At 36.2% G+C, this 25,340-nt stretch overlaps 1 protein-coding gene across 1 annotated transcript; it reads right to left on the bottom strand.

The window, feature by feature from the left end:
* Positions 1-633: 633 nt before the first annotated feature.
* Positions 634-24,518, bottom strand: LOC117931426. The gene is made up of 10 exons (XM_034852423.1): positions 24,282-24,518; positions 23,485-23,581; positions 23,254-23,358; positions 23,039-23,116; positions 16,454-16,509; positions 14,853-14,910; positions 13,640-13,765; positions 13,420-13,515; positions 8,683-8,755; positions 634-870 (listed from the first exon to the last, which is right to left on the bottom strand). The coding sequence occupies exons 1-9, from the start codon at positions 24,386-24,388 to the stop codon at positions 8,687-8,689; spliced, it is 792 nt and encodes a 263-aa protein (XP_034708314.1). The 5' UTR covers positions 24,389-24,518; the 3' UTR covers positions 634-870; positions 8,683-8,686.
* Between the last annotated feature and the right edge of the window lie 822 nt (positions 24,519-25,340).

Genomic DNA, 25,340 nt, shown 5'->3' on the forward strand with positions numbered 1-25,340 from the left:
CATTATATTTGCTTCTTGGAAAGTTTGAGGGAAAATACGAAAAAAAAAATTAAAAATAGAAAAAGTTAAAAATAGACACAAAGTTAATAAATTATTTTACATGCTTCTTCAAACTTATTTTACTTTTTTTTCTCTATATAAAGATGAAATAATTTGAAAATAAATAAATTTTCAATTAATTTTAATTATATTTAATTTTCTTTTGTATTTTTTTTATTATAAACTAAATATAAGAAAATTATTTTTTTATCATTTTTTCCTTTCTCCATGCTTTTATGGGACCAAATTAATATTTTCATTTCTTCACCTTTTTTTTTTCCTTAATATTTTTCTATTACCAAACATAACTTAGAAATATATAAATGAAATCCAATCGAAAGAAGCTTATTAAGAATCAAAGAACAAATGTTACTTGATTTTCAAAATTGATTCAAAATCTTAATTAAAAAACAAAAGATCTGGGGTGAGATCGATAAGTAGAAATTTTAGGGGTTAAATGAATTCAGAATATTTCAAGTCAAAAGTGAGAATGGAGAAGAAGCCTCACTTTTCCTTGCCAATATGATGCAGTCTCCATTCTCCAACGCTTACAGAGCACCTGGAGTGGAGGCAGGCAATTTTGGACTTCTGAAGTGATAAACAAGAGCAATAAAATGGTATTTTCTTGGTATAAAACCATATTAAACCAATACAAACTCTTTCTTTTGATTCACTGAATGTTTCATTGCCTCACTTAACAAAATTTGACAACAGAGTTAAGGGAACGAAATTTGTTGCTGAGTACATTGCCAAGAGAGATGCATTGCATCATCTGAAATATGATGCCATAATGTAGAGCATGACTGCTGTTGAAGCAGAGACGATCAGTTCCTGCACAAGAAGCAAATTGTTACAAGCCAACATATAGGAAAAGATGATGAACAGATACACATGAATAGTATATTGTTCAGAGTTTTTAAGTTTGGCATCGCCTATAATGCTGAGCGAGGGAGCTTTTGACAATGTCTGACAGTATTAAGTTGATGCCCAGATGGAAGAGATTATTGCAAATTTATCAAACAGATGACAGGAGTTTAGGGCATTCTGGGGGCTATGTTAAATGGTAGAATATGCAAATGCCAAAATTTGTTTATTTTTCTGAAGAACATAAACCGTTACGCCCAACAAAATAGCTTCTGTTGATCCATCAGGACAGTTATACTTGTGGTTTGGTGTAAAATAGTGGTTGAATATGAGTTTCTTTGAGGGGCTCTGCTCTGAGATTCTTAAAACTTCAAATGGATTAAACTTGGAAGAGGTTTTTAAGAATTGAGCTGCTCATGAGGGGAGGGTTCTTATGAATTGCTGTAGTATGTCTAGGAAAGTTACAGAGACTTCTACTCACCATGTACACATTACTTGGTGACACAGGACCTTTGGACCTTGATTCTTACTTTGTTTGGGGTGAGGGGGATCCTTCCAAAGACAGTTATGCTATGTTTGATTTCAAGAAAGTACTAAGGAAAGAAAAAAATGCTAAAAAAAATAATTTTTCTTATATTTAGTTTTATCATAAAAAATACGAAATAAAATCAAATATAATTAAAATTAATTGGAAACTTATGCTATTTCAAATTATTTAATCTTCATATAGAAGAGTTAAAATATGTGAAATGAATTTGAAGCAGCATATAGAAGTAATTTATTGACCTTAAATCTATTTTAATTTTTCTTCATTTTTTCTTTCTGTATACTTTTCTCTATTTTCTTTCCCTCAAATTTGAAACACATGCCTTTTTCCACATCTTCAGTTAGGGTTAGGAAGTGTACATGCAAGGATCAAGGTCCTAGTCTTTCCATGCAATCAGAGCACAGAAACTGTCTTGCAGTAAGGCAATGTATGAAGTAGATAAATGAAAAATGAAAATAAGTATGAACACATGCAATGATAGGGTGTGAGTTAGACTCCACATTCATAAAAGTTTTTTTATCATGACTGTTGGAAATCAGTCATTGATCTCAAGGAAATCAGTCACTGATCTCAAGGAAATCAGCTATTGATCTCACCCTTGATTGATGAGAATCATCTACTGATTTCACCCTTGATTCCAAGGGTTAATTAGCTATATTTGACTAGTCTAAGACCTTTTTAGGAAGTTCTTTTATTTAGTCAACTTTGTAATTAGACTCCTAAATATTTGTAGAACTAATTTAGGAAGATTATGTTTTTTCTTTTCTTAGATTATTTCTTCTGTATAAATATGTATACCCTACTGTGAATAATATAACAATTTCAATTGGATTATAAACTGATACAGTATCACAGCCTTCATTGCTCAGTCACATAGCCTTCATTGCTGTCACTTGTTCAGTTTTTTTCAAACCAGCCTTCATTGTTGGGTCTTCCATTCTTCCAACGCCATACCCCAAAATCTTGTTCTTAGACATTTGTCTCTCATTTTTTTATCTTGATTCCTCTATATATTTGCATTCAGCATATATGACCGATCAATTTTCTACCCAAAATCCTGCAAACAACTCTAGCAATCAAAGGGCAGCAAGCTCTTCCAAGCCAAGACTCTTCCTTTCACCAATGTCACTACCAAGGCCGAAGGAAATCCTTGAAATACTGAGGAACAATTTGATCTTTTATGCTAGATCATCAGAAAAACTGAGGTGACCTTCAATCCTACTTCCTGTGCATTTGCTCAATCTAGAATTCTTGGTAAGTCTCTACTTTCAACCACTATTTTAAATTCAAGCTCATGGATCATTGATTCAGGAGCCACTGATCACATGACCAAAGACTTAAATTGTTTTATTTCTTATGAACCATGTTCTGGAAATTAAAAGGTCCAAGTTGCTAATGGATCATTTCTTACTATTCATGGCGAAGGAAATGTCTATATATCACCAAATATCACTCTTTTTTTCTATTCTTCATGTGCCTAAAATGTCCTAGAATTTGTTGTCAGTTAATAAACTTTCAAAAACCAACAATTGTGCCGTAATTTTTTATCCTAACTACTATATTTTTCATAACCAAATCTCGGGGAAGATGATCGGTAATGCTAAGGAGAAGAATGGCCTTCTAGATACCAAGAAGATAGAGACACCTCATGCCTATCAAATAAAGGGAGATCAAAAAGGGGGAACCTTAGTTCTCCGGATCAGAACGCTTTCATTAAAGGGAGACAGATTCTTGATGGTTCCCTAATCGCAAATGAGGTAATAAACTCTTGGCAAAAAAGAGGAGAGAAAGGTCTTATTTGTAAATTGGATATTGAGAAGGCGTATGATAGCATCAATTGGCAATTTCTGCTAAAGGTCATGCAAAAGATGGGTTTCGGGTCAAAATGGATTGAATGGATGTGGAGCTGTATTTCCACTACCAAATACTCGGTGTTGGTGAATGGGGTTCCAGCTGGGTTTTTCTCAAGCTCAAAAGGGCTAAGGCAAGGGGACCCGCTTTCCCCCTATCTATTTGTCATGGGAATGGAAGTTCTAAGCGTGCTTATCATGAGGGCGGTCGAAGGGGGGTTCATCTATGGCTGTAGGATATGGAAAGGTAGAGGGCAGGCCATCAACATCTCTCACCTTCTGTTTGCAGATGATACAATAGTATTTTGCGAGGCAAAAAAAGAGTCCTTGTTGTATTTGAGCTGGATCCTCTTTTGGTTTGAAGTAGCATCTGGCTTAAAGATTAATTTGGACAAAAGTGAGGTCATTCCGGTAAGGGAGGTGGAAGGGGTTCTTGATATGGCTGCTGAAATCGGGTGTAGGGTGGGTCAGCTGCCTACTGTTTACTTGGGGCTGCCACTTGGGGCGCCTAATAGGGCCTCATCCAGTTGGGATGGGGTGGAGGAGAAAGTGAGGTGGAGGTTGGCCCTGTGGAAACGCCAATTTCTGTCCAAAGGAGGGAGATTCACGCTTATAAAGAGCACGCTGGCCAGCATTCCATTGTATCAAATGTCATTATTCCGTATGCCTAAATCAGTGGCAAGAAGGCTAGAAATGATTCAAAGAAATTTTTTATGGGGAGGCGACAATGGGGGGAATAAGGCTCACCTAGTCAAATGGGAGGTGGTGTGCGCGGACAAAGAAAAGGGAGGGTTGGGGATAAGGAAGCTTGTTTGGTTGAACAAAGCTCTTCTAGGCAAATGGATTTGGAGATTTGCGCGTGCTAAGGAGGAGTTTTGGAAAAAAGTGCTTGAGGCTAAGTACGGGCAAGAGGAGTTTGGGTGGAGGACAAAGAAGGCAAATGGGGTGTTTGGAGTTGGGGTTTGGAAGGAAATATTGAAGGAGTCCGATTGGTGTTAGGAGAACATGGTGTTCAAGGTGGGAAAAGGCAATAAAATAAGGTTTTGGTTAGATCCTTGGTGTGGAAACAGTGTGCTGTCCCAAGGATTCCCGGACCTATTTTCCATGGCTGCCCAAAGGAACGTCACAGTGGAGGATTATTGGGATCAGAATTTGGGTCAAGGAGGGTGGAATTTAAGGCTATTAAGAGACTTCAATGACTGGGAGTTGGGGTTGGCGGGTAATCTTTTAGTTGAGTTGAGGAATCATAGTGTAACCTTGGAGGAAGACGCGGTTTTTTGGAAGGAAGGAGCGGACGGGCTGTTTAAAGTCAAGAAAGCGTATAGTGTGTTGTATAATGCTGATGGTGCGGACTTCCCTCATAGCAATGTTTGGGTGGGCAAAGTGCCAACCAAAATTGCTTTTTTTGCTTGGGAAGCTACTTGGGGAAAGGTTCTCACGTTGGATAGGCTGCAGAGAAGAGGGTGGCAATTCCCTAACCGGTGTTTCTTGTGTGGATGTGAAGAGGAAACAATCAATCATATCTTAATTCATTGTACAGTGACAAAAGGATTGTGGGATATCATTCTTGCGTTGTGTGGTGTACAGTGGGTCTTTCCTTATTCTGTAAAGGAGGTTCTTAGTAGTTGGAAAGGCTCTTTTGTGGGGAGAAAAAGGAAAAAAGTGTGGAAATCCATCCCGCTTTTTATTTTTTGGACAGTTTGAAAGGAGAGGAATAGGCTAGCTTTTAAGGGGGGAGTGTTAGCTTTTCAGAAGTTAAAAACTTCGTTTGTGTATAACTTGTGGGGTTGGGCCAAAGTGTATATTGATATGGAGTCGAACTCCCTAATAGGCTTCTTGGAGTGGTTAGCTTCCAAGTAGGGGTTGGGTTGTTTTGTTTTTTGTTTGAGGGGTTTGTAGCCTCGTATACTTCCTGTATGCTTTGAGGTTTCTAGCCTCTTTTAATACAATTGCTTGCTTATCAAAAAAAAAAGGGGGAACCTTAGAAGACTATTGATTGTTACATGAAAGATTAAGGCACCTCGGTTTTCATTACATGAGGAAATTGCATCCAAATCTAGGTAATAGTCTAGATTTTTCCAAACTCAAGAGTGAAATTTGTGAGTAGGCTAAAAGTCTAAGGGTGTCTATCCCATTAGTGGTAAAAGAAGCGAAATTCCTGTCTCCGTTATACATACTAATGTTTGGGGGCCCTTAAGGGTGATCTATATTTCTGGTGCTAGATGGTTCCTTAGTCTTATTGATGACTTCATTAGGACTACTTGGATCTACCTACTAAAGGATAAATATGAAACTATTGCCACAATTCAGAATTTTTTCTCAATGGTCCAAACACAATTTAACACCAAGATACATATTGTTATATCTGATAATGGTGGGGAATACTTCAATGTAAGACTCAGAAATTTTTTCTTAGAAAAGGGTGTTATTCATCAATCAAGTTGTGCAGGCACTTCCCAACAAAATGAAGTGGAAGAACGTAAAAACAAACATCTTCTTGAGGTAACCCAAGCCTTAATGTTTGCCAAAAACGTTCCAAAACATTTCTAGGGGGATGCAGTCTTGACAGCAACCTAGCTTATCAATAGGATGCCTTCAAAGGTACTCATTTTCAAACTCCTACTTAATTTTCAAACTCCCATTGGAACATTGAAAGAACGTTATCCTCATCTATCTGTATTCAGTTCTTTACCTTTGAAAGTCCTTGGAAGCAGTGTCTTTGTTCATGTCCTTAACAAAGACAGACCTAAGCTTGGCCTGAAGGCCATTAAGTGCATTTTCCTTGGATATTCTCCAACCCAAAAGGGGTACAAGTGTTACCATCCACCAACCAAAAGGAAATTTGTTATAATGGATGTAAGTATTTTTGAACAACCACCATGCTATACAAAGACTAACCTTCAGGGGAGCAAATAGGTGCAGAAGATCAGTCACATAAATGGTTTATCTCATTACCAATGCCAATTTGGAGTATTCAAGAAAATAAGGAGAACTTGGTGAATTCCTTGGAGAGCACTCATAATGATAGAAGGACAGTGGAGATACAAATGCATACCAGAAGACCTCAGGATCAATCTAGGTCGGTGGAAGGCCTTAACTCTTCAAAGCAAAACCAATCATCAACTTCAGATGAAGGTATGGTTCCTGCACCCCTTAAATCCAATAGCAATCCTTCCAATCCTGCTTCAATTTCTACTCTCTTTGATATTGATATTGATATTGATATTGATATTCCAATACCAATCCATAAGGGTGTTAGGAGTTGCACCAAACATCCTTTGTCAAATTTTATGTCTTTATCATAGGATTGTAGGGACCTATAAGGCATTTACCTCTCATATAAATTCAGAGTCCATTCCAAGGAATGTTGAAGAAGCCCATGCTGACTCGAAGTGGAAGAAAGCTATAGATGAGGAGATGAATGCTCTAAAGAAGAATGAGACTTGGGATAATTGTTTATTTACCCAAAGGAAAACGGCCAATGGGATGCCAATGGGTTTTTTCAATCAAATACAAGGCTGACCCGAAGTGGAAGAAAGCTATAGATGAGGAGATGAATGCTTTAAAGAAGAATGAGACTTGGAATAATTGTTGATTTACCCAAAGGAAAACGGCCAGCAGGATGCCAATGGGTTTTTTTCAATAAAATACAAGGTGAATGGTTTGTGGGAGAGATATAAGGTGCGACTTGTGGCCAAAGGGGCACAGAGTTATGGTATAAACTACCAGAGTAAAGATGAACTCCATCAAAATTCTACTCTCTTGCAACTAATTACAATTAGCCACTACAACAATTTGATGTCAAGAACACCTTCTTACATGGAAATCTAGAAGAAGAGATCCACATGGACCTTCCACCCGGTTTTGAAGAGAATAATGAAAGGAAATGCAAGTTGAAAAAATCTCTTTACAGCCTGAAACAATCACCTAGAGCATGGTTTGAAAGATTTGCTCAACCACTCTTGAAGTTTGGTTTTCATCAAAGCTAGGCAGATCATACTCTTTTCTTTGGAAGATCGTCCATAGGGAAATTAACTATACTAATCATCTATGTAGACGATATCATTATAACGGTGATGACAGTGAGGAAATTCGGAAACTGAATGTCAAGTTGGCTAAAGAATTCGAAATCAAGGATCTAGATACTTTGTGTTATTTCTAAGGAATTGAAGTGGCTAGGTCAAAAGAAAGGATTTACATATGCCAAAGGAAATATGTCTTGGATCTTCTTAAGGAAACTGGAATGCTTGGGTGTAAGCCAACAAAAAGTCCTATTGATCTGAACCATAAGCTTGGTGCAGTTATAGATGGTGTTCTAATGGATAAAGAAAGGTATCGAAGACCTGTGGGAAGATCAATCTATCTTTCCCACTCTACACTCGATATTGCCTACTTTGTGAGTGTGGTTAGTTAGTTTATGCACTTTCCTTTAGAACCTCATATGGAAGCAGTCAAAAGAATATTGTAGTACCTAAATGCTACTCCAGGAAAAGACTGCTATTTTCTCAAAATGGTCATATGGATGTGGAAGCATATACAAATGATGAATGAGGCAGATCCATGATGAGCAGAAGATCCACCTCTAGCTATTGTACTCTTGTTGGAGGTAACTTAGTAACCTAGAGGAGTAAGAAGCAGCCTATGGTAGCCAGGTCAAGTGCAGAAGCTCAATATAAGGTTATGACACTTGGAATATGTGAGTTGATATGGATAAAAAAACTTATTGAGTGAGTTGTAGATAGAATCAAAGGTCCTATGAAGCTATATTGTGATAACAAGGCAGCCATAAGCATTGCACACACCTGGTGCAACATCATAGAACAAAACATATTGAGATAGACAGACACTTCATCAAAGAGAAAATTGCTAATGGAATGATTTGTACTCCATTCATTTCTTCCAAGTACTAGTAGATGTCTTCACTAAAGGAGTTCTTAGTCCAAGGTTCAACTTCAATGATCAACAAGCTGGGAATGAAGGAAATTTTTGAACAAGCTTGAGGGGAGTTGTTGGAAATCAATAACTGATTCTCAAGGAAATCAAACACTGATTCTCAAGGAAATCAGCCATTGATCTCACCCTTGATTGATGGAAATCATTTGCTGATTTCACCCTTGATTGATGGAAATCATTTGCTGATTTCACCCTTGATTCCAGGGATTAATTAGCTATCTTTGACTAGTCTAAGAACTTTTTTAGGAAGTTCTTTTATTTAGTCAACTTTGTAATTATGTTGACAAATTAGTAGCACTGATTTAGGAAGTTATGTTTTTTCTTTTCTTAGATTATTTCTTCTGTATAAATATGTATACTCTACTGTGAATAATATAACAATTTCAATCGGATTCTAAACCGATAATGACAACAGGTTAAAGTCAGTACCTGGTTATTGTAGAGAAAAGCAGGTATAAAACTGCCCACAAACTCGATCAAATTCAGAAAGACCAGTGAAAGACTGCACAAAAACAACCATGGCAGGTAAGTGACAGGCACAAAGAAGAAAACAAGAAATTAAATGAATGAACTGAGCCATCAGATATAGTAAATGAGAGGCAAGTAGTACAATCAAAAGGGCAATAAAGTTTCCCTCACCAGTTAAAATAAGAACAAAAATATTTTCAATTGAGGCCTAGTATGCCCATCAACTGATCAGACATTTATTCTTCCAAACTCAAAAACATCTGGCATCCAAATACAATCAATATACAAGCCAAACTGAGCTGATTTTCCCCATATTATCTCTCAGCTTGCTAAAATATTCTGGATATGGGTTTGTATTCCATCTTACAGATGGAAAGCTGTCTTAAATGGTGTAAGGTGACGGGAAAATCATCACCACGAGATAATGGGAACAGGCAATGGAAAATTTAATGGATGTAATCTCCCAATTCAATAATGTAAACTCCTGCAGTTGTAGCCCCAAGAAATCAAGAACATGCAGTTATGCTCTTTAGATCCCACCCCTTTCATTGGGATGGTAAGTAGAAGTTCATAAGCCAGGTTCTAATGCAACATAAATGATAAATGTCATCTTGGAAGGTCTACAAAAAGGACCTGAACAAGGTGGAGGGATTAATGCAGTTGAAATATATACTGTTTATTACATGGAAAGGCAACAGGAACGTACATGAACATTAAATAAGTAGAAAACAGTGCAAAATGTAATGGAAATGGTTGATTTTTGTGGGAGCGCATAATGTCAATAAGGTAGTTCACAGTCAGAGAAGAAGATTGTGGTTGTCTTAGAAAATAATGCAGTCTGTTTAAATGAGATGTTCTCTAAGGAGACTGATGTAGTAAGCTGTCAGTATGGTTGATTTATGGAAGAGTGAATTGGCAACAAGGTGGCCCCAGCCAGTGCAAACTTTTGTCAACTTGGAAAAAGCATGCAGTTTGTTTTGCATGGGATGTTCTAGAAAAAGATTGATGTAGTGACCTATCCATCAAGTCAAGTGGCAACATGTGGATCGATAGAAATAGACAACATCTATTAGCACGAGTTTTTGCTTATCCAGCTTTCCAATTCATATGAATGAAGGGCTGTTGTGTTTTGTTAGAACACAGATCAGGCCCAGGCAAAACCCATGACACTAATGGCTCAGAAGTCTTTTCTGTAGGCAAACTAGAAATATATTACAAATGCACCAACCAATGGGGGAGAATGAAGTGGGGTTTGCCAAACGATTCACAATCTTAAAATAATCTGTTACTGGCAAAAACTGTAAATTCAATAATGACTACAAGTGGATCAATGTCTTAAATTAAAAGGCAATGTCACTCCAGCATTAATAGACATTTAGTTCCTGCATTCTGATTTTAGTCTATCAGTCAACCACCATTTAGACAAGGGCTTAGACGGTTTATAGGCTTTTCGCTCAATGACATTGAGAATATTGATAGCCTCAAAGGTTTGAGTCAGATGTCTGACACCTTGTGATCTATTCGATCATCTAAGAATGAGGAGCTTGGGGAGATTTTACCATGTGAATGACTTGGAGACAGAAAACAAGAGTAAGTGGCTTATTGAAGGCCATTTTAATTCTAAAAATCTTTGCATAGAGTGGCCATCAAAAGTAAAAGCAAAATTCATCAAATCCATCTAAGTTGTTGATTGTAGGGTGTTGCAGGATAAGAACTCCATAGAAAGAGAGATGTTAGATTTCTTCTCCCATCTTTTTAGGAAGGAAGACTGTGAGAGATCTTTATTGGGGGGCCTCAAATGGTCTTCTTGACAGAATGGACACTGACTTGGACAGGGGAGGCCTTTACTTGAGGAAGAGATCAAAGTGGAGGTGTATTAGTTGGATAGGACTATGTCTCCTGGCCAGGATGGGCAACTTTTTCTATCAGGATTTTTGTGACATTATCAGAAAAAGATATCTTTAAAGTTTTCTAGAATTTCCACCTCAGGGAGTCATCAGTCATTGTAAAACTCCACTTTAATTGTCTTTGTTCCCAAGATGGATGGTTTGATAGATCTGAAGGATTTTAGATCCATTAGCCTGGTGTTGAATCTACATAAAATCATTGACGATAACTTCATCCTAACTATCTCCATGAGGTACTCCCCATCACTACACTAAAGCAAACTAACAAGAAAGCCAATACAACCAGCACAAAACCAAACAAAGGTTCTACATGAACGTCAAAGGGGTATAGATGCCCAACAAACTCCACTAAGGTTCTATCCTCTCTTAGTGAATCCATCAGTTAACTGATTAACCAACCTCAGCATCAAATAAAAAGGAAGAAACTAAGTCCCTGTAATTGTCATGAACCTTTTTCATCCAATGGTCAAGCTGCCAGTGGCTTCTATTCCTCAAAGAAGCATCCCAAGAGATAATGACCAAGGAAAATCTTTCCAGAATGGCTCTCTATGCCCAAATTAGACACCGTTTTCAATCCTTCCAGGAGAGCAGAGAGCTTAACATCATGACCATCCCATTTCAAATCATGCATCTTTAATTATAACCCCTGATACCAACTAATTGTACAATCCAAACCACAAACCACAAAAACTAAACATGGAACTTCTAATGAGGAACCCATTGATTAATCGCTTCCTCAGTTCTTTGGTTACCTACAGCAACCTTCCAGTCTATAGCAATGATGCTCATTGGAATTCCAGTAAACTCCTCATTCATGGGCACAGAAATCAATAAATAGAGCTGTCTCATCCATTGATTTTCTTGCCCTTGAAATCTCCAAATTCCTATCCAACTAGACCACCCAAATGGTGACTAGATGAGCACATCACTAGAGAAATCTAATCCTCGCCCCCTGGTGAAAGGCCCTGAAGAAAATAATCATCCCACTGGAAATGTCCTTAGGAGCAAACCAGAGGATCCCAACCAAAGAAAACCCTCCGCCGTAGCATGAAAGAGGTAAAGCAGTGAAAGTGCAAGTGGCCAGTTGTTTCTCCTCATCCTGAGAACATAAGACATTTATCATGACTGATGGCTTTATAAGGTCTCAAGAATTGAAGCATACGATTGGTATTGATGTTCTCTGTAGCAAATAACCACAAAAGCTTTGACATTGAGTGGAACTTTTGTTTTCCAAATTGATTTGGTCAGATAGAAAATGGACATGTTTTCACTCATAGTAGGAACAGGAAAACAGATTTAGAAGAGAAAGTGACCTTACCCAAAGATCAGCATCTCTCCTCAGGAAACATTGGTTTCCCTAGCATTTTCAATATCTAGGAATTTCAAATTTCCAAGAAGGAGAAGCATTGGACCTCATGCAAAAAATTGAAAATTAGAGTCTCTCTCATCTTGAAATGCAAACAGGTGAGAAAAAGAACACTTAAGGTTTGCCATCCTTACAAAAGGTTTTCGCAAAAGCAGGTTTATGGGACCTTCACCAATTATGAATAGAGCAAGAGGTGAAAACTGTAAATAGACCTAAGAAATGGCTTCAAAGGACCGTGCTAAGGAAGCCACTACTAACTGACATCTCAACCATCATTTGCAAGCCATTATCATGCTTAACAGCAGTGCTGTTTAGAATTTTGCAGAAGCATTTGCCAGTAAGAGCCTTATTCCATTCTCCCAAGACCTAACAAACCAAACACCGATCCCCCAACCTATCCAGCCCCAAATACATATTACCTACCTTACACAAGCAAAATAACATATACTAAGTTCCCCATGGCCAAATCAATTTACAGGCTTTATCCTTTTTATAAAAATTCATGTGTTTTTTCTTTGAGTCCCTTACTGTTTGAAATTCAATTCTCATTAGCTTTTGCATTTAACATTGCTGTAGTGTGTAATTTAGCAGCATTGCCCACTGCTATAGTAGTACTGTTCAAACAATCTAGAGTAGTGGCCAAGAGTTTTTTGGTTATTTTGGTTAGGTTTTAATTGATGGTTAGGATTGAATATCCTGGGTGTTTTTTTTAGTCTATTAAAAGGATGCCTTATCAGAAAGAGGATTGCAAAAATCTCTACTGAGATCGTAAACATTGAATTGAGCAGTTACATATTTAAGCTTTGTTTCAAGTGCGCAATTTCCTACCACAATCTCCTTAAGAGTAGCAGAGGTTCTAGATGAAGAGTGCAGAAATCCCTTTTTCATAAAGAGCTGCATTCATCTATTAGGTATTTGGCCACTTCAAAACAGCCAACGCAGTTCCCACTGCCTCTGAAATGTCATAATTTCTAAGTCAAAATTTCCAAGTTCTAATAGCAGAACTTTGTACAGGCCAACAGCAGCAGAAGAGTCCCATTAATGCAAACCCCACATGATCTCCCTTCAATTCTTCTAAGGACACAAAGAAAAGCAAACATGTTCACTTTGACTAAACTTCAAACAAAAAAATAGCCAACTTAGAGCAAGTGAAAACAACAGAGCCATAATGATCTCAAAATACACAGTAAGCCTGAAAATTAACCATTGATGACAAAAAGTCTGAGTTAAGCTAGCTCAGTACCTTGACAGGACTACACAAGTTTCAGCAAAATCATTTTTTCCACACTTATCTCAAAATTATCAAAAGGGATTTATCATGGGCTCCAGAGGATTAAGGTTTTCAAATTGTAGATCACTATAGCAGAAAAACTACAGGAACATACTTTTAAACTTGCGTCAGAAAATTTGAATTGGATCACATACCAAAGAAGAAACAGCTATACAACTGAAAACCAGTGCAAGAGAACGAAGTAGGCGTTTCCCCATTCGCAGTGTCCGCCCCTCATCTTCACCATCTTCCTGCAGCCAATACCAACCATTTAAATGGTTAATGCAGTGATTTAAATGGTTCCAAAATAAATTTGAAGTTCCACTGCACTTGAAATATGAAAAAATACAGTACAGTTGTTCCAGTATAACTCACTGTAAATGTTGGAGACACAGGTGGTTCAAAGGCTTTCAACTTCTCAAAAATCCGATAAACATAAGCAAAAGCTAAAAACTGCAACGGTTTCCATTCAGCATTGCGCTTGATAAGAATCCAAGCTGTCTGCAGAAAAACAAGATTTATTCTTGATAGGCAAATTAGAGAAATACTTGAGAGATGCCAATCCAAAAGAGTCCCCTTCCCCGCCCCCCCCCCCCCCCCCTCTCCCACACACACACACACACACACACACAAACAAAAAAAAAAGGATGTAAAAAGAAAAAACAATAGGTGCACTATCAGCTTAGCCCTTCCTTTAACCATCAATCAAATCTAAATAGGGCACATTCACATCTTTCATGAAAACCCTAGACCATGCAAATGTGGATTTAAGGCCCTCTGCACTCATTGCATTGCAGCATCAATTATATGGAGATAATTCTGGCTCACTGGATGACCACAGAAATATAGCAGCATGGTTGAGTGCCAAGGTTGAATTTGAAGCTATGGCACAAGGAAGTTGGGAGTTACTTAGGCTTAAAACAGTAGTCACAAATATCTTAAGGTAAGGGTGGAATTCAAGAACCTATGATGTTATACTATGACAACAAAGGAGCCATCTTTTTTATTTTATTTTATAACATCATAGGTTCTTGAATTCTACCCTTACCTTAAGATTTGTGACAACAAAGGAGCCATAAACATAACCCACTATCCAATCCATTATATAGAACAAAGCATGTGGAGATAGACTGACATTTTATCAAGGAAAAATTGGACAGTGGACTGGTGCTTACACCATATGTTTCATCAACCAAGTGGTTGGCTGATGTGCTCACCAAGGGATTTCCAAGTTCCACATTCCATCAACTCTATAGAAAAGATGTGAATGCAAAATGTCTTTACATCTACTTGAGGGGAAGTATCAGGACATTTGATAGAATTATGGCTTAATTTGTTTTTCTTTAAATAGATTGTATAGCTGCCTAGAATTATTCTGCATTCCTAGAAATTTGATGTAATTAGAACATGCAAGCTATATTTCCTTTCTTTGAGGGCCAAGAGAAATCAACTCTATGTATTATATGCACATCCCATCCAGAGGAATGATAGAACAATTTCTATTTTTCAGTCTTCAAAGAATTTACTAACACTTGATAAAACAAAGAAATAAATACAGTAGACAACTTGCTATTCTTTCACAACTTACAAATACAGCAGATATTGCCATGTTGATGCGCATATCATTCACGCTAGACTTTGTGAACCTGAAACCAGAATTAAGCCCATACAAAGAGCATGTAGTGGCAGTAAGAAACTACACAATTTGGCTAAAAAGAACCCATATAAAAGACGTGGGAGAAAGATAAAGACTGGTTATGAGTTTCTGAAGAGCTGACAAAGCATAGGAGAACAAGAGGCAATGCAAGTAAAGTATCAAGGAAAAAATGGGACAGGAAAATATACTTAATGTTTACAAAACAATGCAAAATAACCTCCTAAAGATCAACATGCAAAGGAAATGTATTTTCATCATCCAACATGGGAGTACTACTAGGGATGACAACGGAGAGGGTATAAGATCCTATACTAAGAAAAGAAAATCCCTTTTCCCCACGTCTATCCAGTATCAGAGATGAGGCAGGACAGGGTGGGAGAAATTATGAAGCCAGGGTAGGGCATGTATTCTTTGAGGCATAGACAGATCTAAAGCTTCCAAAAACTTTTATTTTTTACATTACAGATGCCATGCACACAATGGCTTTGCATTAGAAATATGCATGTCCATATGCACAATAGCAGTAAGAAATTGGAAGGCAGTAGGAGAATTTTATGTAGAGAACAGCTTTACATCCATAATCTTTATTCTTTTGTGCTTATTACTGGTCTTAGAAATGGCATAGCTCTTACATGTTTAGAGGTAAGTATGCCTATCAAAACAGATCAGGTTTTTATTTTTTATTTTCATTTTTTATTTGTGTGTGTGTGTGTGTGTGTGTGTATGAATTGTAGAGAATAGGACATCTTGTTCTTTGAGTTTTGGAACTGAACAATAGTTGTCCCAAATTGAACAGTTGCCAATATCGAGGAAGATCGACGCTTAATAAAAAAAGGTTGCCCTTCCAATCACTTTTTATTTTTACACAAAAGGCCATCTTCATTAGTAACTACAAAAAGTCCCAAACTATATTACCATATGGAAAATGCAGTAATTTTTTAACATAGACTTGTTACATATATAATAATTTAATGGGTGTCACTAGAGGTGGGGCTGGATAAAATAGAAAGAAGCATCTCACTTCACAATCCTGAAGAGGTTACAAAATTGAGAGCAAAGTGACTGCTTCCCATCCCAAATCTTCCCACAAACGGACCTATGCATTATCACTAACAACATTACAATTGGAAATATCAAAGAGAACTTGTGAAATGGCTTCCCAAAGCACTGGTGTGACCACCTAACTACATTGTTAATATCCCAACCATTGTAATCATAGTTTAAAAGGCTCAAGGTGCACCAAGGCGCAAAGTCCTCTTGGAGCGTAAGGCGCAAGGCGCGAGCTTTAGTGAAGTGAGGCGCACCCTATTTTACATATATATTTTTATATAATATAATCAAGTGCCCAAAAATTTTCCTCTATTTTTCCCCTTCTTCGTCTTTTTCTCTTCTTCACACTGTTGAGGAGGCTAGGGCCTTTTTTTGTGTTTCACAGGTCTAAAACGAGCATATATGGGGTTCTGGAATAAGAACAGGCCAACATGGTGTTGTTTTTTGCCACTAATGAGAAAGTATATCATGCAAAGACAAACCTGGGAGCCCATGGTACAATTGGCTGCTTATCTGCATATTTGACATCCTTTGAGACCTGCATTTTACATGTATTAAAGAATATTAATGTGTAGAAGCCAGAAGCCCTTCAGTCCTAGCTCAAGTGGCTAAGGGTTGGACCATGTGGGAGATTCCAGGTCACTCCATCAGGGAATACATAAAAATAGAAAGAAAGAAAGGCAAAGAAAAGAGAAAAAAAATGAATGAGTACAAAGCATCAACCGAGGAAGATGAATTGTCAGCCTTCAAATCCATATTGAAAAGGAAGCATCAGAACAAATAAAAAGAATCGATGAGACAGCAACAAGCCAAAGTCAAACTGTCTCAAATTTGGAAAAAGCATGCAAACATAACAAAGCAAAGAATAGATTTGAGAGCTTGTTTCCAGGACAAAAAGGAACATATAAACAAAGCAGAATAAAACTGAAAAAAAAAAAAAAAATTTGAAGGAAGCTTGGCAGCCATCATCTGACAGAAATTTTTATGTCAACTATCAAAGCTTGCTGAAGCAGAATTCCTCCCTCCCCCAGTACAGAAACGATCTAGTGCAACAATATACAAACCATCACCATTGACAGGTAGTTAAAGGGCAATACTTGCAAACCTAAACAGGTCCACTATAAATGGTCTACTGGTTCAACCATTTGACCCAACTGAATGATGCAAAACCCACACAATATATTTTTTTTTGATAGGTAAGAGCAATTGTATTAAAAGCACCTAATGAAGAGCGCACAAAAGTATACACGACGTATACAAGGCACTTAAGGCTAAAACAGAAGAGGGATACACAAAAAACAGCACCCTCACATCACTTGTAACCCAACCAAAGAATAAAATCAAATAATGAAAATAAGCTAAATTCTAAATGCACCCTAACCCAGTCCTAGAACATGTACATAAAGGACCATATAATTGCCTGGTTTGCCATTTTGGAATTTTCAAAGACACTATGATTTATCTCCTTCCATAGGGTCCAAAATAAGCAGAAAGGAGTTGTTCCTCAAGCCTTCTTCCTTTTCTTCCCTACAAAAGCTACATGCCAGCTAAGAAAGGCATCACTAACTAAAGGCGGCGTCACCCAACTGCCAAAGCATGGTTGCTTTGGGGCAGTGAAGGAGGCTATGATTTGTGGATTCAATAAACACTAACCCCTCCTTTTGAGTTGATCAAAAGTTAGAATTCTTCCCTATAAAGCTTCCCAAGCAAAAAAGCTAACCCTCATCGAGACCCAAGTGTTCTACACAATGCCTGAAGGGAACGCCTTCAATCTGAAAATTACTAAGCATGGATAAAAGGATTTAATTGTAAAAATGCCTCCTTTGACACCTGCCAAACCATGACATCCTTAACATCCCTTCTAATCACTTGCCCCTACAACCTTCTATAAAAAGCTTCCACATCTCCCATTGCCCAACATCATTTTGTCTTACGAACACTATATTCCAACAACCCACTTCCTTTAACTACTCCCACCAATGTTTTTAGAACCAAACCGGTCATTGAACCGAAAAAGTTACCGGTTCACGGTTCACTGGTCGAACCACGGTCGAACCGATGATGTCATAAATATATAATTTATATTTTATTAAAATTAAAAATAATTTTAAGAAATATATATATATATATATATATATATATATAATATTAAAATTATAGAATTTCATTTTTTTGTATTTAATATGTCTAGTAATTGATAAACATAAATATAAATGTATTAATATATCAAATTTTATTAAATAGAATATGTATAATATTTAAATATGAGAAAAAAATTATAACATTTAATTTTATCTACATATCTATGCATTTTATTATTTTAAAAATATTATATTAATTAATTTATATTATTTTCATATTTATTGTTAATAATTATTATAAAAAATTGCAAAGAGCATTATTATAAAATATTGTTACCCATATTTAATAAAGGAATTGTGTAGCATGATGGTTGTCTCTTTCTTTTGTAAACCTTAGATCTGAGGTTCAAATCCTCACAATGCAAGCATTTATTTTTCTTTATAATCAAATCCCACATTCCACATCGGAAACTCACAAATTTAATGAGCTCCATAAATAACCTACTCACTGAAGGAAGAGGAAAGTTGCTTAATGGGCTACGTGACGAGTGGGCTGCCTGGTGGGGGCGGGAGGCTGGGAGGATTTTGGGCCCAATGCTACAAGGCCTGCTTGGTGGGGGTGGGAGACTAGGAAGATTTTGGGCCCAATGGCGTTGTGGTTCACCCACATGTTGACTGGTTCATAGAAAACCGGACAGTATCCGGTTCGACGGCTCAACCGTCGGTCCATCCGGTTCGACACCGGTCCAAAGCCCCTTCCGGCTCAAAAGTTGAACCGGACCGGACCTGGGTCTGGTCGACAGTTCAACCGACCGGTCCGGTCCGGTTTTTAAATCATTGACTCCCACATTCAGTCTACCTAAGCATCTTTAGTAGAGGTTATTGAGAACAAACTCTAAGAAAGCCTCACACAGGGAATCCTCACTACACCACCTGTTCTTCCAAAATCCCACCTACTATCTCCCACCCTAAATTCAACCCTTTTGTTAAACTCGTTCCACCCACTCCCAATAGCCTTCCAAAGACCCACGCTATAACCATCCCTCCCTTCTTCTTCCCCATACTTCCTTACAATCACTTGCTTCCAGGGAGATTCATTCTCATATGTAAATCTCCAACACCATTTTCCAAGAAGAGCCTTATTCAAAGTAGAGAAGTTTCTAATATTCAAGCCTCCATCCTTTTTATCCATGCAAACTATTAACCAATTCACCAAATGAGACCTACTTTGGAGCTCTCTTCCCCTCCCTCCACCTCCCAACCCCAACACCACCCACACCCACCCACCCACCCACCCACACACACACACACACATACACACAAAGGAAGTTCCTTCGAATCTTCTTCAATCTTAAACTTACCTTATGAGGGATTACAAACAAAGACATGTAGTAGATTGGTAAGCTAGAAAGAATGCTCTTTACTAAAGTTAGTCTCCCTCCTTTTGATAAGTACTACCTCTTCCACATTGTAAGTCATTTGAGAAATCTTTCCTCCATTACATCCCAAACCTGTGAAGATTTAAAAGAGACTCCCGATGGGAAGCCCAAATAAGAGGAAGGGAGAGAACCCACACAATATATAAATGGCATGCAACCTTATTCACAATATTATTGAATGAGATTTATCTATTTAAAGTTAAATATGCCTTATACCAACATTTTAGGGTTGATAACACAAATCTGATTTTACCTTTTTCTTTTCTTTTCTTTTCTTTTTTTTCTTTTCTTGATTTTACCTCGTCCTTCTCATAGTTACAAAAAGCTATGATTATATGCTTTTAATTTGCAGGCTAGAGTTTTTTTCCTTTTTATTTACTACTTTAATCACATTGTTTTTGGGCTTCCCTAATTTTTTTTTTTAACTTTTAACCCAAACCATATACTAAATTCATCTATCTTGCTTCAATTTTACTGGCAAGATAAATTTTTACTATATTTAATAGGCAATCTGGATTTCTCCAAGATGTGATAGTCTTAAGACAAAAACCAAATGATCACCATCTTATCCATTATGGTCTAGTTGGGGTCAAGCCATGTTGTTTAGGAGATCATAGTTGGGTCTTGACCAATGGAATTTACTTTCTTCAAAATGTCAATTCATTCTTTCTTTTTATATTTTTTTTGTAGGAATAAAGAAATGTCAATAAAAGAAAGAAAAAGAAAACAAAAAAAGGATGAGAAATCCTTCGACAGAAACAAAAATATAAGCAAACTACGCCCTAAATATATGCATATCAACACCAACCCCCTTTTCTCTCTCCTAAGTCTTAAGGGATCAACCTACTAGGAGTATCAACAAACTCCTTGTTCATAAAAACACAGAGAAGTCCAGAAGTAGATCCAAAATTAGAACCTCCCAATTATATTCAATTTCCCTAAAATCCTAGCACTCGTCTAAATCCAAAGCATGCATAAGGAACCGAGCAAAGCACAACACTAAAGCACTCAACTGATAGCAGCACCCTTGCCAAACCCTGAAAGGAAAAACCTATGTTTAGGATCTCTCTCATAGCCATTCACTAAATCCCCACTATAAAAAGAAGATATTAGCATTTGTCAAAGTGCAAAAGATCAATGCAGAAATAGGTTGTCAGTTTACTTCCTTCTCTTCTTTCAATGAATGCATGTAGTAGAGAATGATAGCTTTTCAGGTCTACTTAGCTTAAGTTAGTTGTTGGCATTCACCTCCTTGTGGGCTAGTAATGACATGAAGTTAGCAAAATAAAAAATGAGGAAGTGAGTTAATAGAATGAAAAGGAAAAAAATGGTTTAAAATATCATATTCTATAGTATATAACCCATACAAGAAGTGCAATATAGTAGTACCTATAACATAAGACATTCAAAATTCATGAAATATCTTGTGACAAATATGTGATATCTTAGGAAAAAGTGGAATCTGACAAAATTATTGTTGTTTATGCCAACCTAATAAGGAGTTTTTGAAGCATATTCTCCAACATTGAAATGGGTATAATCTTTCTGTGTTCTACTAGCGTGATGCCTTTTTCTATGAAGCATTCTCTAGTCAGCTCACATGGTAGCTTCATTAGAAAGCAAATGATGACAGTTTGTAACTTTGTCCCTCATGCTTATTTTGGTGAAATTGGAAAGAGCCATGTGAGATCCCACATCATTTAAGGGGAAAAGTGAATCTTTAAAAATTATAATAGAGTCGATCACAACCCTGATGTGAGAATCTATTTGTCTAACCCCGTAAGGAGTGTTTGTGTGGTTGGCCTCCTAATCCTATGAACACAACCCTCACATCTGCATGGAAGGGGAGGGGGTGTGGTAAAGGGAGGGTTTGATTATGATATCCTACATTGATTAAGGAGAATAGGCTAATACTTAAAATATAGTGGGTTCCTGTTAATTGTACGAACACATTATAAATTTTGTGCAAAACTCATTGTAAATGAATGGTACCAAACCTGAATCTTGATGCTAGTGTGAAAGTTTGTTAATCTACTCTCACTATGGATGTCTATGCAATAAACCTCATAATCGCATGGGACACAATAAGAATTTGATGTTTGCACAAAGGTGATTATGGGGTTCCATATTAGAGAGAAAAGTTTCTAGCATTATATATGTAGTTTAACTATATAAATGTGTTTTGAAACTATATGGCCATTGGGGTGAGAGCGGACAATATCCACATGGAAGAAAACAAAGTCATCACAAGCTAATGTGGCATGCTTTGAACAATTGGATCTATTGGCATTAAGAATAAAAAACTTTTGCATGAAGCTTTGTTCTTGTGGTATAGGTTTCCTTAAGGGAAGAAAGTTTATTCACTGCTAATTCCATTGATACGTTGTTTTTAGTCTAAAGCCTTTCTTATAGCCTTTTGTTATGGCCCCAGGTTTTTCCTCGATTATTTAGGTGTTCCTTGTATGCCCCTGGTATTCGCTTCTCTTTATTACTTTTTGATAAACCACTCTTCCCTAACAAAAATGCTATTGTGTGACAAATAGTCACAATCATCATTACCCTAATATGCACATGTAATATTTATCATATAACATGCAAAAAAGTGCATGTGGCTAATGCATATCACATTTAGGCTATATCATTCAGTACAACTAAACAATACAAATGTAATAGGAATATGTATGACTCTTGTGTAATAAACTAATTAAAGTAGCATTTTTCTTACAATAAATTCTTTTTTAATGCGAACACGCAAATGAATATGAATGTAAGATAGATTTTTAGATAAACACATTTTCAAACAAAATCATTTTATTACAACTTGTTCTTCGTGGATTTTTTTCTTTCTGATGCTTTCTTTGTCTATAAGCATAATCATTCTAACATTACTTAAAATAAATAAATAAATCACAATCAACTAAGTAGTTATCCCCATTTCCCATGACCAAAAAAAATGCCTTTTTACAACTAAATTTATATAGCAGTCTCACACACACACACAAGCTATTTCCATTATTTTGCTACCTAGAGTATATGTCAAGTGTTGTTAGATGGTTTACAATCACAAAAGACATATATAATTGAAAATGATGAAGGAAAACAGTTCCATATACTTTTATATCACACATAGAGACAAACATATCAGTACAATATGCACCATGGAAACCACACTTGTTACATCTTTGTCATATTTTGGGTTATTCTTTTGCACACAAGTTTTTTCAACATTTTCATAAGTTACCACAACATTTTTTTTAATTTAACTCAATTTTGAAATTTGTTTGCAATTGCCTTGTCAATATATATATATATATATATATATATATATATATATATATATATATATATATTATATTCTGTAATTTTAAGAGTTCAATTCAAAATTAGAACATTATAGAGTACTACAAAGTCTTTTTAATCACAAAATAGTTAAGAGTTCAAGAAAAAAGATGAATCCTAGAAGCTAAGACGCTAGCTGCACGATCAAGTGGTTTTCACCCATCAAATTCAAGAACTCCCAAATATAAAAAAGAAACATTGATTATACCTTAAATGAACCAAAGGTCATGCCCTTCTTCCGATTTGTTAGTTGTGCCATCATGACTTTGTCATAAGCCTTCTCCAACTGGAAGTTATACATTTACAAACCATAAATTCCTCTTATTTTCAAGAAGTTGCATAATGAATGGGAATTTACTAGATAACTTGGAAAAGAGGGAGAGGGAGAGAGAGAGAGAGAGAGAGAGAGAGAGAATAACCTACACGGGCAGCAGTTGCTTCATCACCTTTCCTCTCAGCCTCCTTGCGTTTTCTTGTATATGCTGCCTTGATCATATCAAATCCCTCAATGGGACTCACACCAAGAACCTGAGAACGATTTGTCAAAAAATAAGACATTCAATGATAAACCAACAAGCCTAAATGAATATTAAATGGTTCAGTCATGTGTGATTTCACATTCTCAAGTGCAAACTGGATGTGAGCTCAAACTACCTCATATGGGTTTAAGTCACTGTCTGGAGTAGAACTTCCTGCAGCAGAAGCAGCAGCATAAATTATCCTTCTACTCTGTGGCATTGTTCTGGAAAACCTGATAAATGCAGTGCCCTGAAGCTATAGTTAATTGTCGAAAACACAACCACAGCTAATAAAAAAAAAAAAAAAAATTCTTTTCTAGTAACACGTAAAGATAAAAATCATGCTACCGGAATTCAGATGAACTTGGTTTTAATTTAGACCCCAAACAGAATAGATTTTGAGCACAAAAGTCAGAATTCAGGGGGGGAGGGGAGGAAACCATTTCATGTTTCCATTAATTGGGATAACAATTTAGCGCTTACTCAATGTGAGTTTTTATTCATTTGTTTTAAATATATAGCTCATAATGCTAAACATATAAAAAGATTGCCCATAAAATTTCTGAAACTTCAATAGCAGTACTAATAAATTTGAAATTCCCTTCATCTAACACAAAGACCCATATAAAATTTAAGCTTATCTCTAAACGTCATATCGCGAATTTACAAAAAAAAAAAAACCGCAACAAGAAAGTGAAAATAAACTACAAGCAAATTAAATTCGAAAAAAGACAAATGATGTTAAACAGGCCAAAAAATGGAACTTGAGATGCTTAAAGACTTCGTTTGGTTGCTAAGAAACGGTAGGAAACAAAAGAAACTTTTAGTTAAAACCCATTCAACTGAGCCTAACAGCCGCCAAATGATTCAGAATTCTATTTTCCCTCTTTACCCCAGTTTTCTCAGAAAAGAGAGATTTCGGGTAGGAATTACCTGAGAAACGAAGCGGGCGAAGATGAAAAAGAGGCTTTGAAATTGCAAGTCTGGCGAAAAAATTGTGGTTTGGGGCATTGAAAGACATTTGAGAAGGCCATAGCCATTGCTACTGTATTGTGTGGAGAAGAAGGAGCCGTTGGAAGCTGTGAGGTTTTAGGGTTTTGATAGGAGACACCACATCAAAACATGACGCACACTCCTGCCATTTTAATCCTGAACTTCCCTGGTTTGTCACTGGTGTGTTTGGCTGCCAGTAAAATGGGTTGCGGTAAAGGAAAGTAAAATATCTTAGGGTTATTTGATGAAAATGCCAACCCAATTTTGGTTTTTTACCTCATTTTCTCGTATTGTTTTCTTGTAAAAATAACCACTTTTTTTTCTTTATTTTTTAATATATTATGAATACTCGAAATAGTTAAATTACATTTATATTAAAAATTGATTACTCTTTGAAAACAACATGATAAAGATAAATTCACCGATGTAAAGTGTATTTCATCCATTTTAACAAATTATTTCAATATTTTAGCTCGTGTTAAGACTAAATTTAAGGAAAATAATAGGGTTATTTAATTAAAAGGGTTTTTAAAAACCCAAATTTTGAAATTTGACCTTTTACCCTTTTTTAATCTTATTTGAACAAAAATGTTCTTATTATTATTTTTTTAATAAAAACAACTCTTTTTAAAGGGCATTTTATGTTAAAAATATGTTACTTTAAAAAAAAATAAAAAATAAAAATAAAAAATATATATATATATATATAAGAAGAGTTAGATTCACAATTTTAAAATTATTTCATCCATTTTAACCAAATATTTCAAAATAATTGAACCAATGAACCCGTAAAAGTTACAATACATTTATTTTTATTTAAGTAATAATGTTACAATGTGCAAAAGAGAAAGGATAAATTCAATTTTTTCTCTGTCCAAAAATCATGAAACAATAATTAAGGGTGTTTAATACGCCAAAATGAGGAATGAGAATGAGAAATACAATTAAAAGTGATTTCAATGGAAATGAAATATTAGTTTTAAGTGATATTTTAATTCA

Source organism: Vitis riparia, chromosome 14 (genome assembly GCF_004353265.1).
Source record: "Vitis riparia cultivar Riparia Gloire de Montpellier isolate 1030 chromosome 14, EGFV_Vit.rip_1.0, whole genome shotgun sequence".
NCBI lineage: Eukaryota > Viridiplantae > Streptophyta > Magnoliopsida > Vitales > Vitaceae > Vitis > Vitis riparia.

What these genes read in the sequence shown, in the direction of transcription:
- LOC117931426 (XM_034852423.1), bottom strand. Translation starts at nt 24,388, where the DNA reads ATGGCTATGGCCTTCTCAAATGTCTTTCAATGCCCCAAACCACAATTT. An exon ending in ATGAAGCAACTGCTGCCCGT is followed by an intron (nt 23,117 to 23,253) that starts GTAGGTTATTCT and finishes TATAACTTCCAG; the next exon opens with TTGGAGAAGGCTTATGACAA. An exon ending in TGGCAATATCTGCTGTATTT is followed by an intron (nt 13,766 to 14,852) that starts GTAAGTTGTGAA and finishes GTTTTTCTGCAG; the next exon opens with ACAGCTTGGATTCTTATCAA.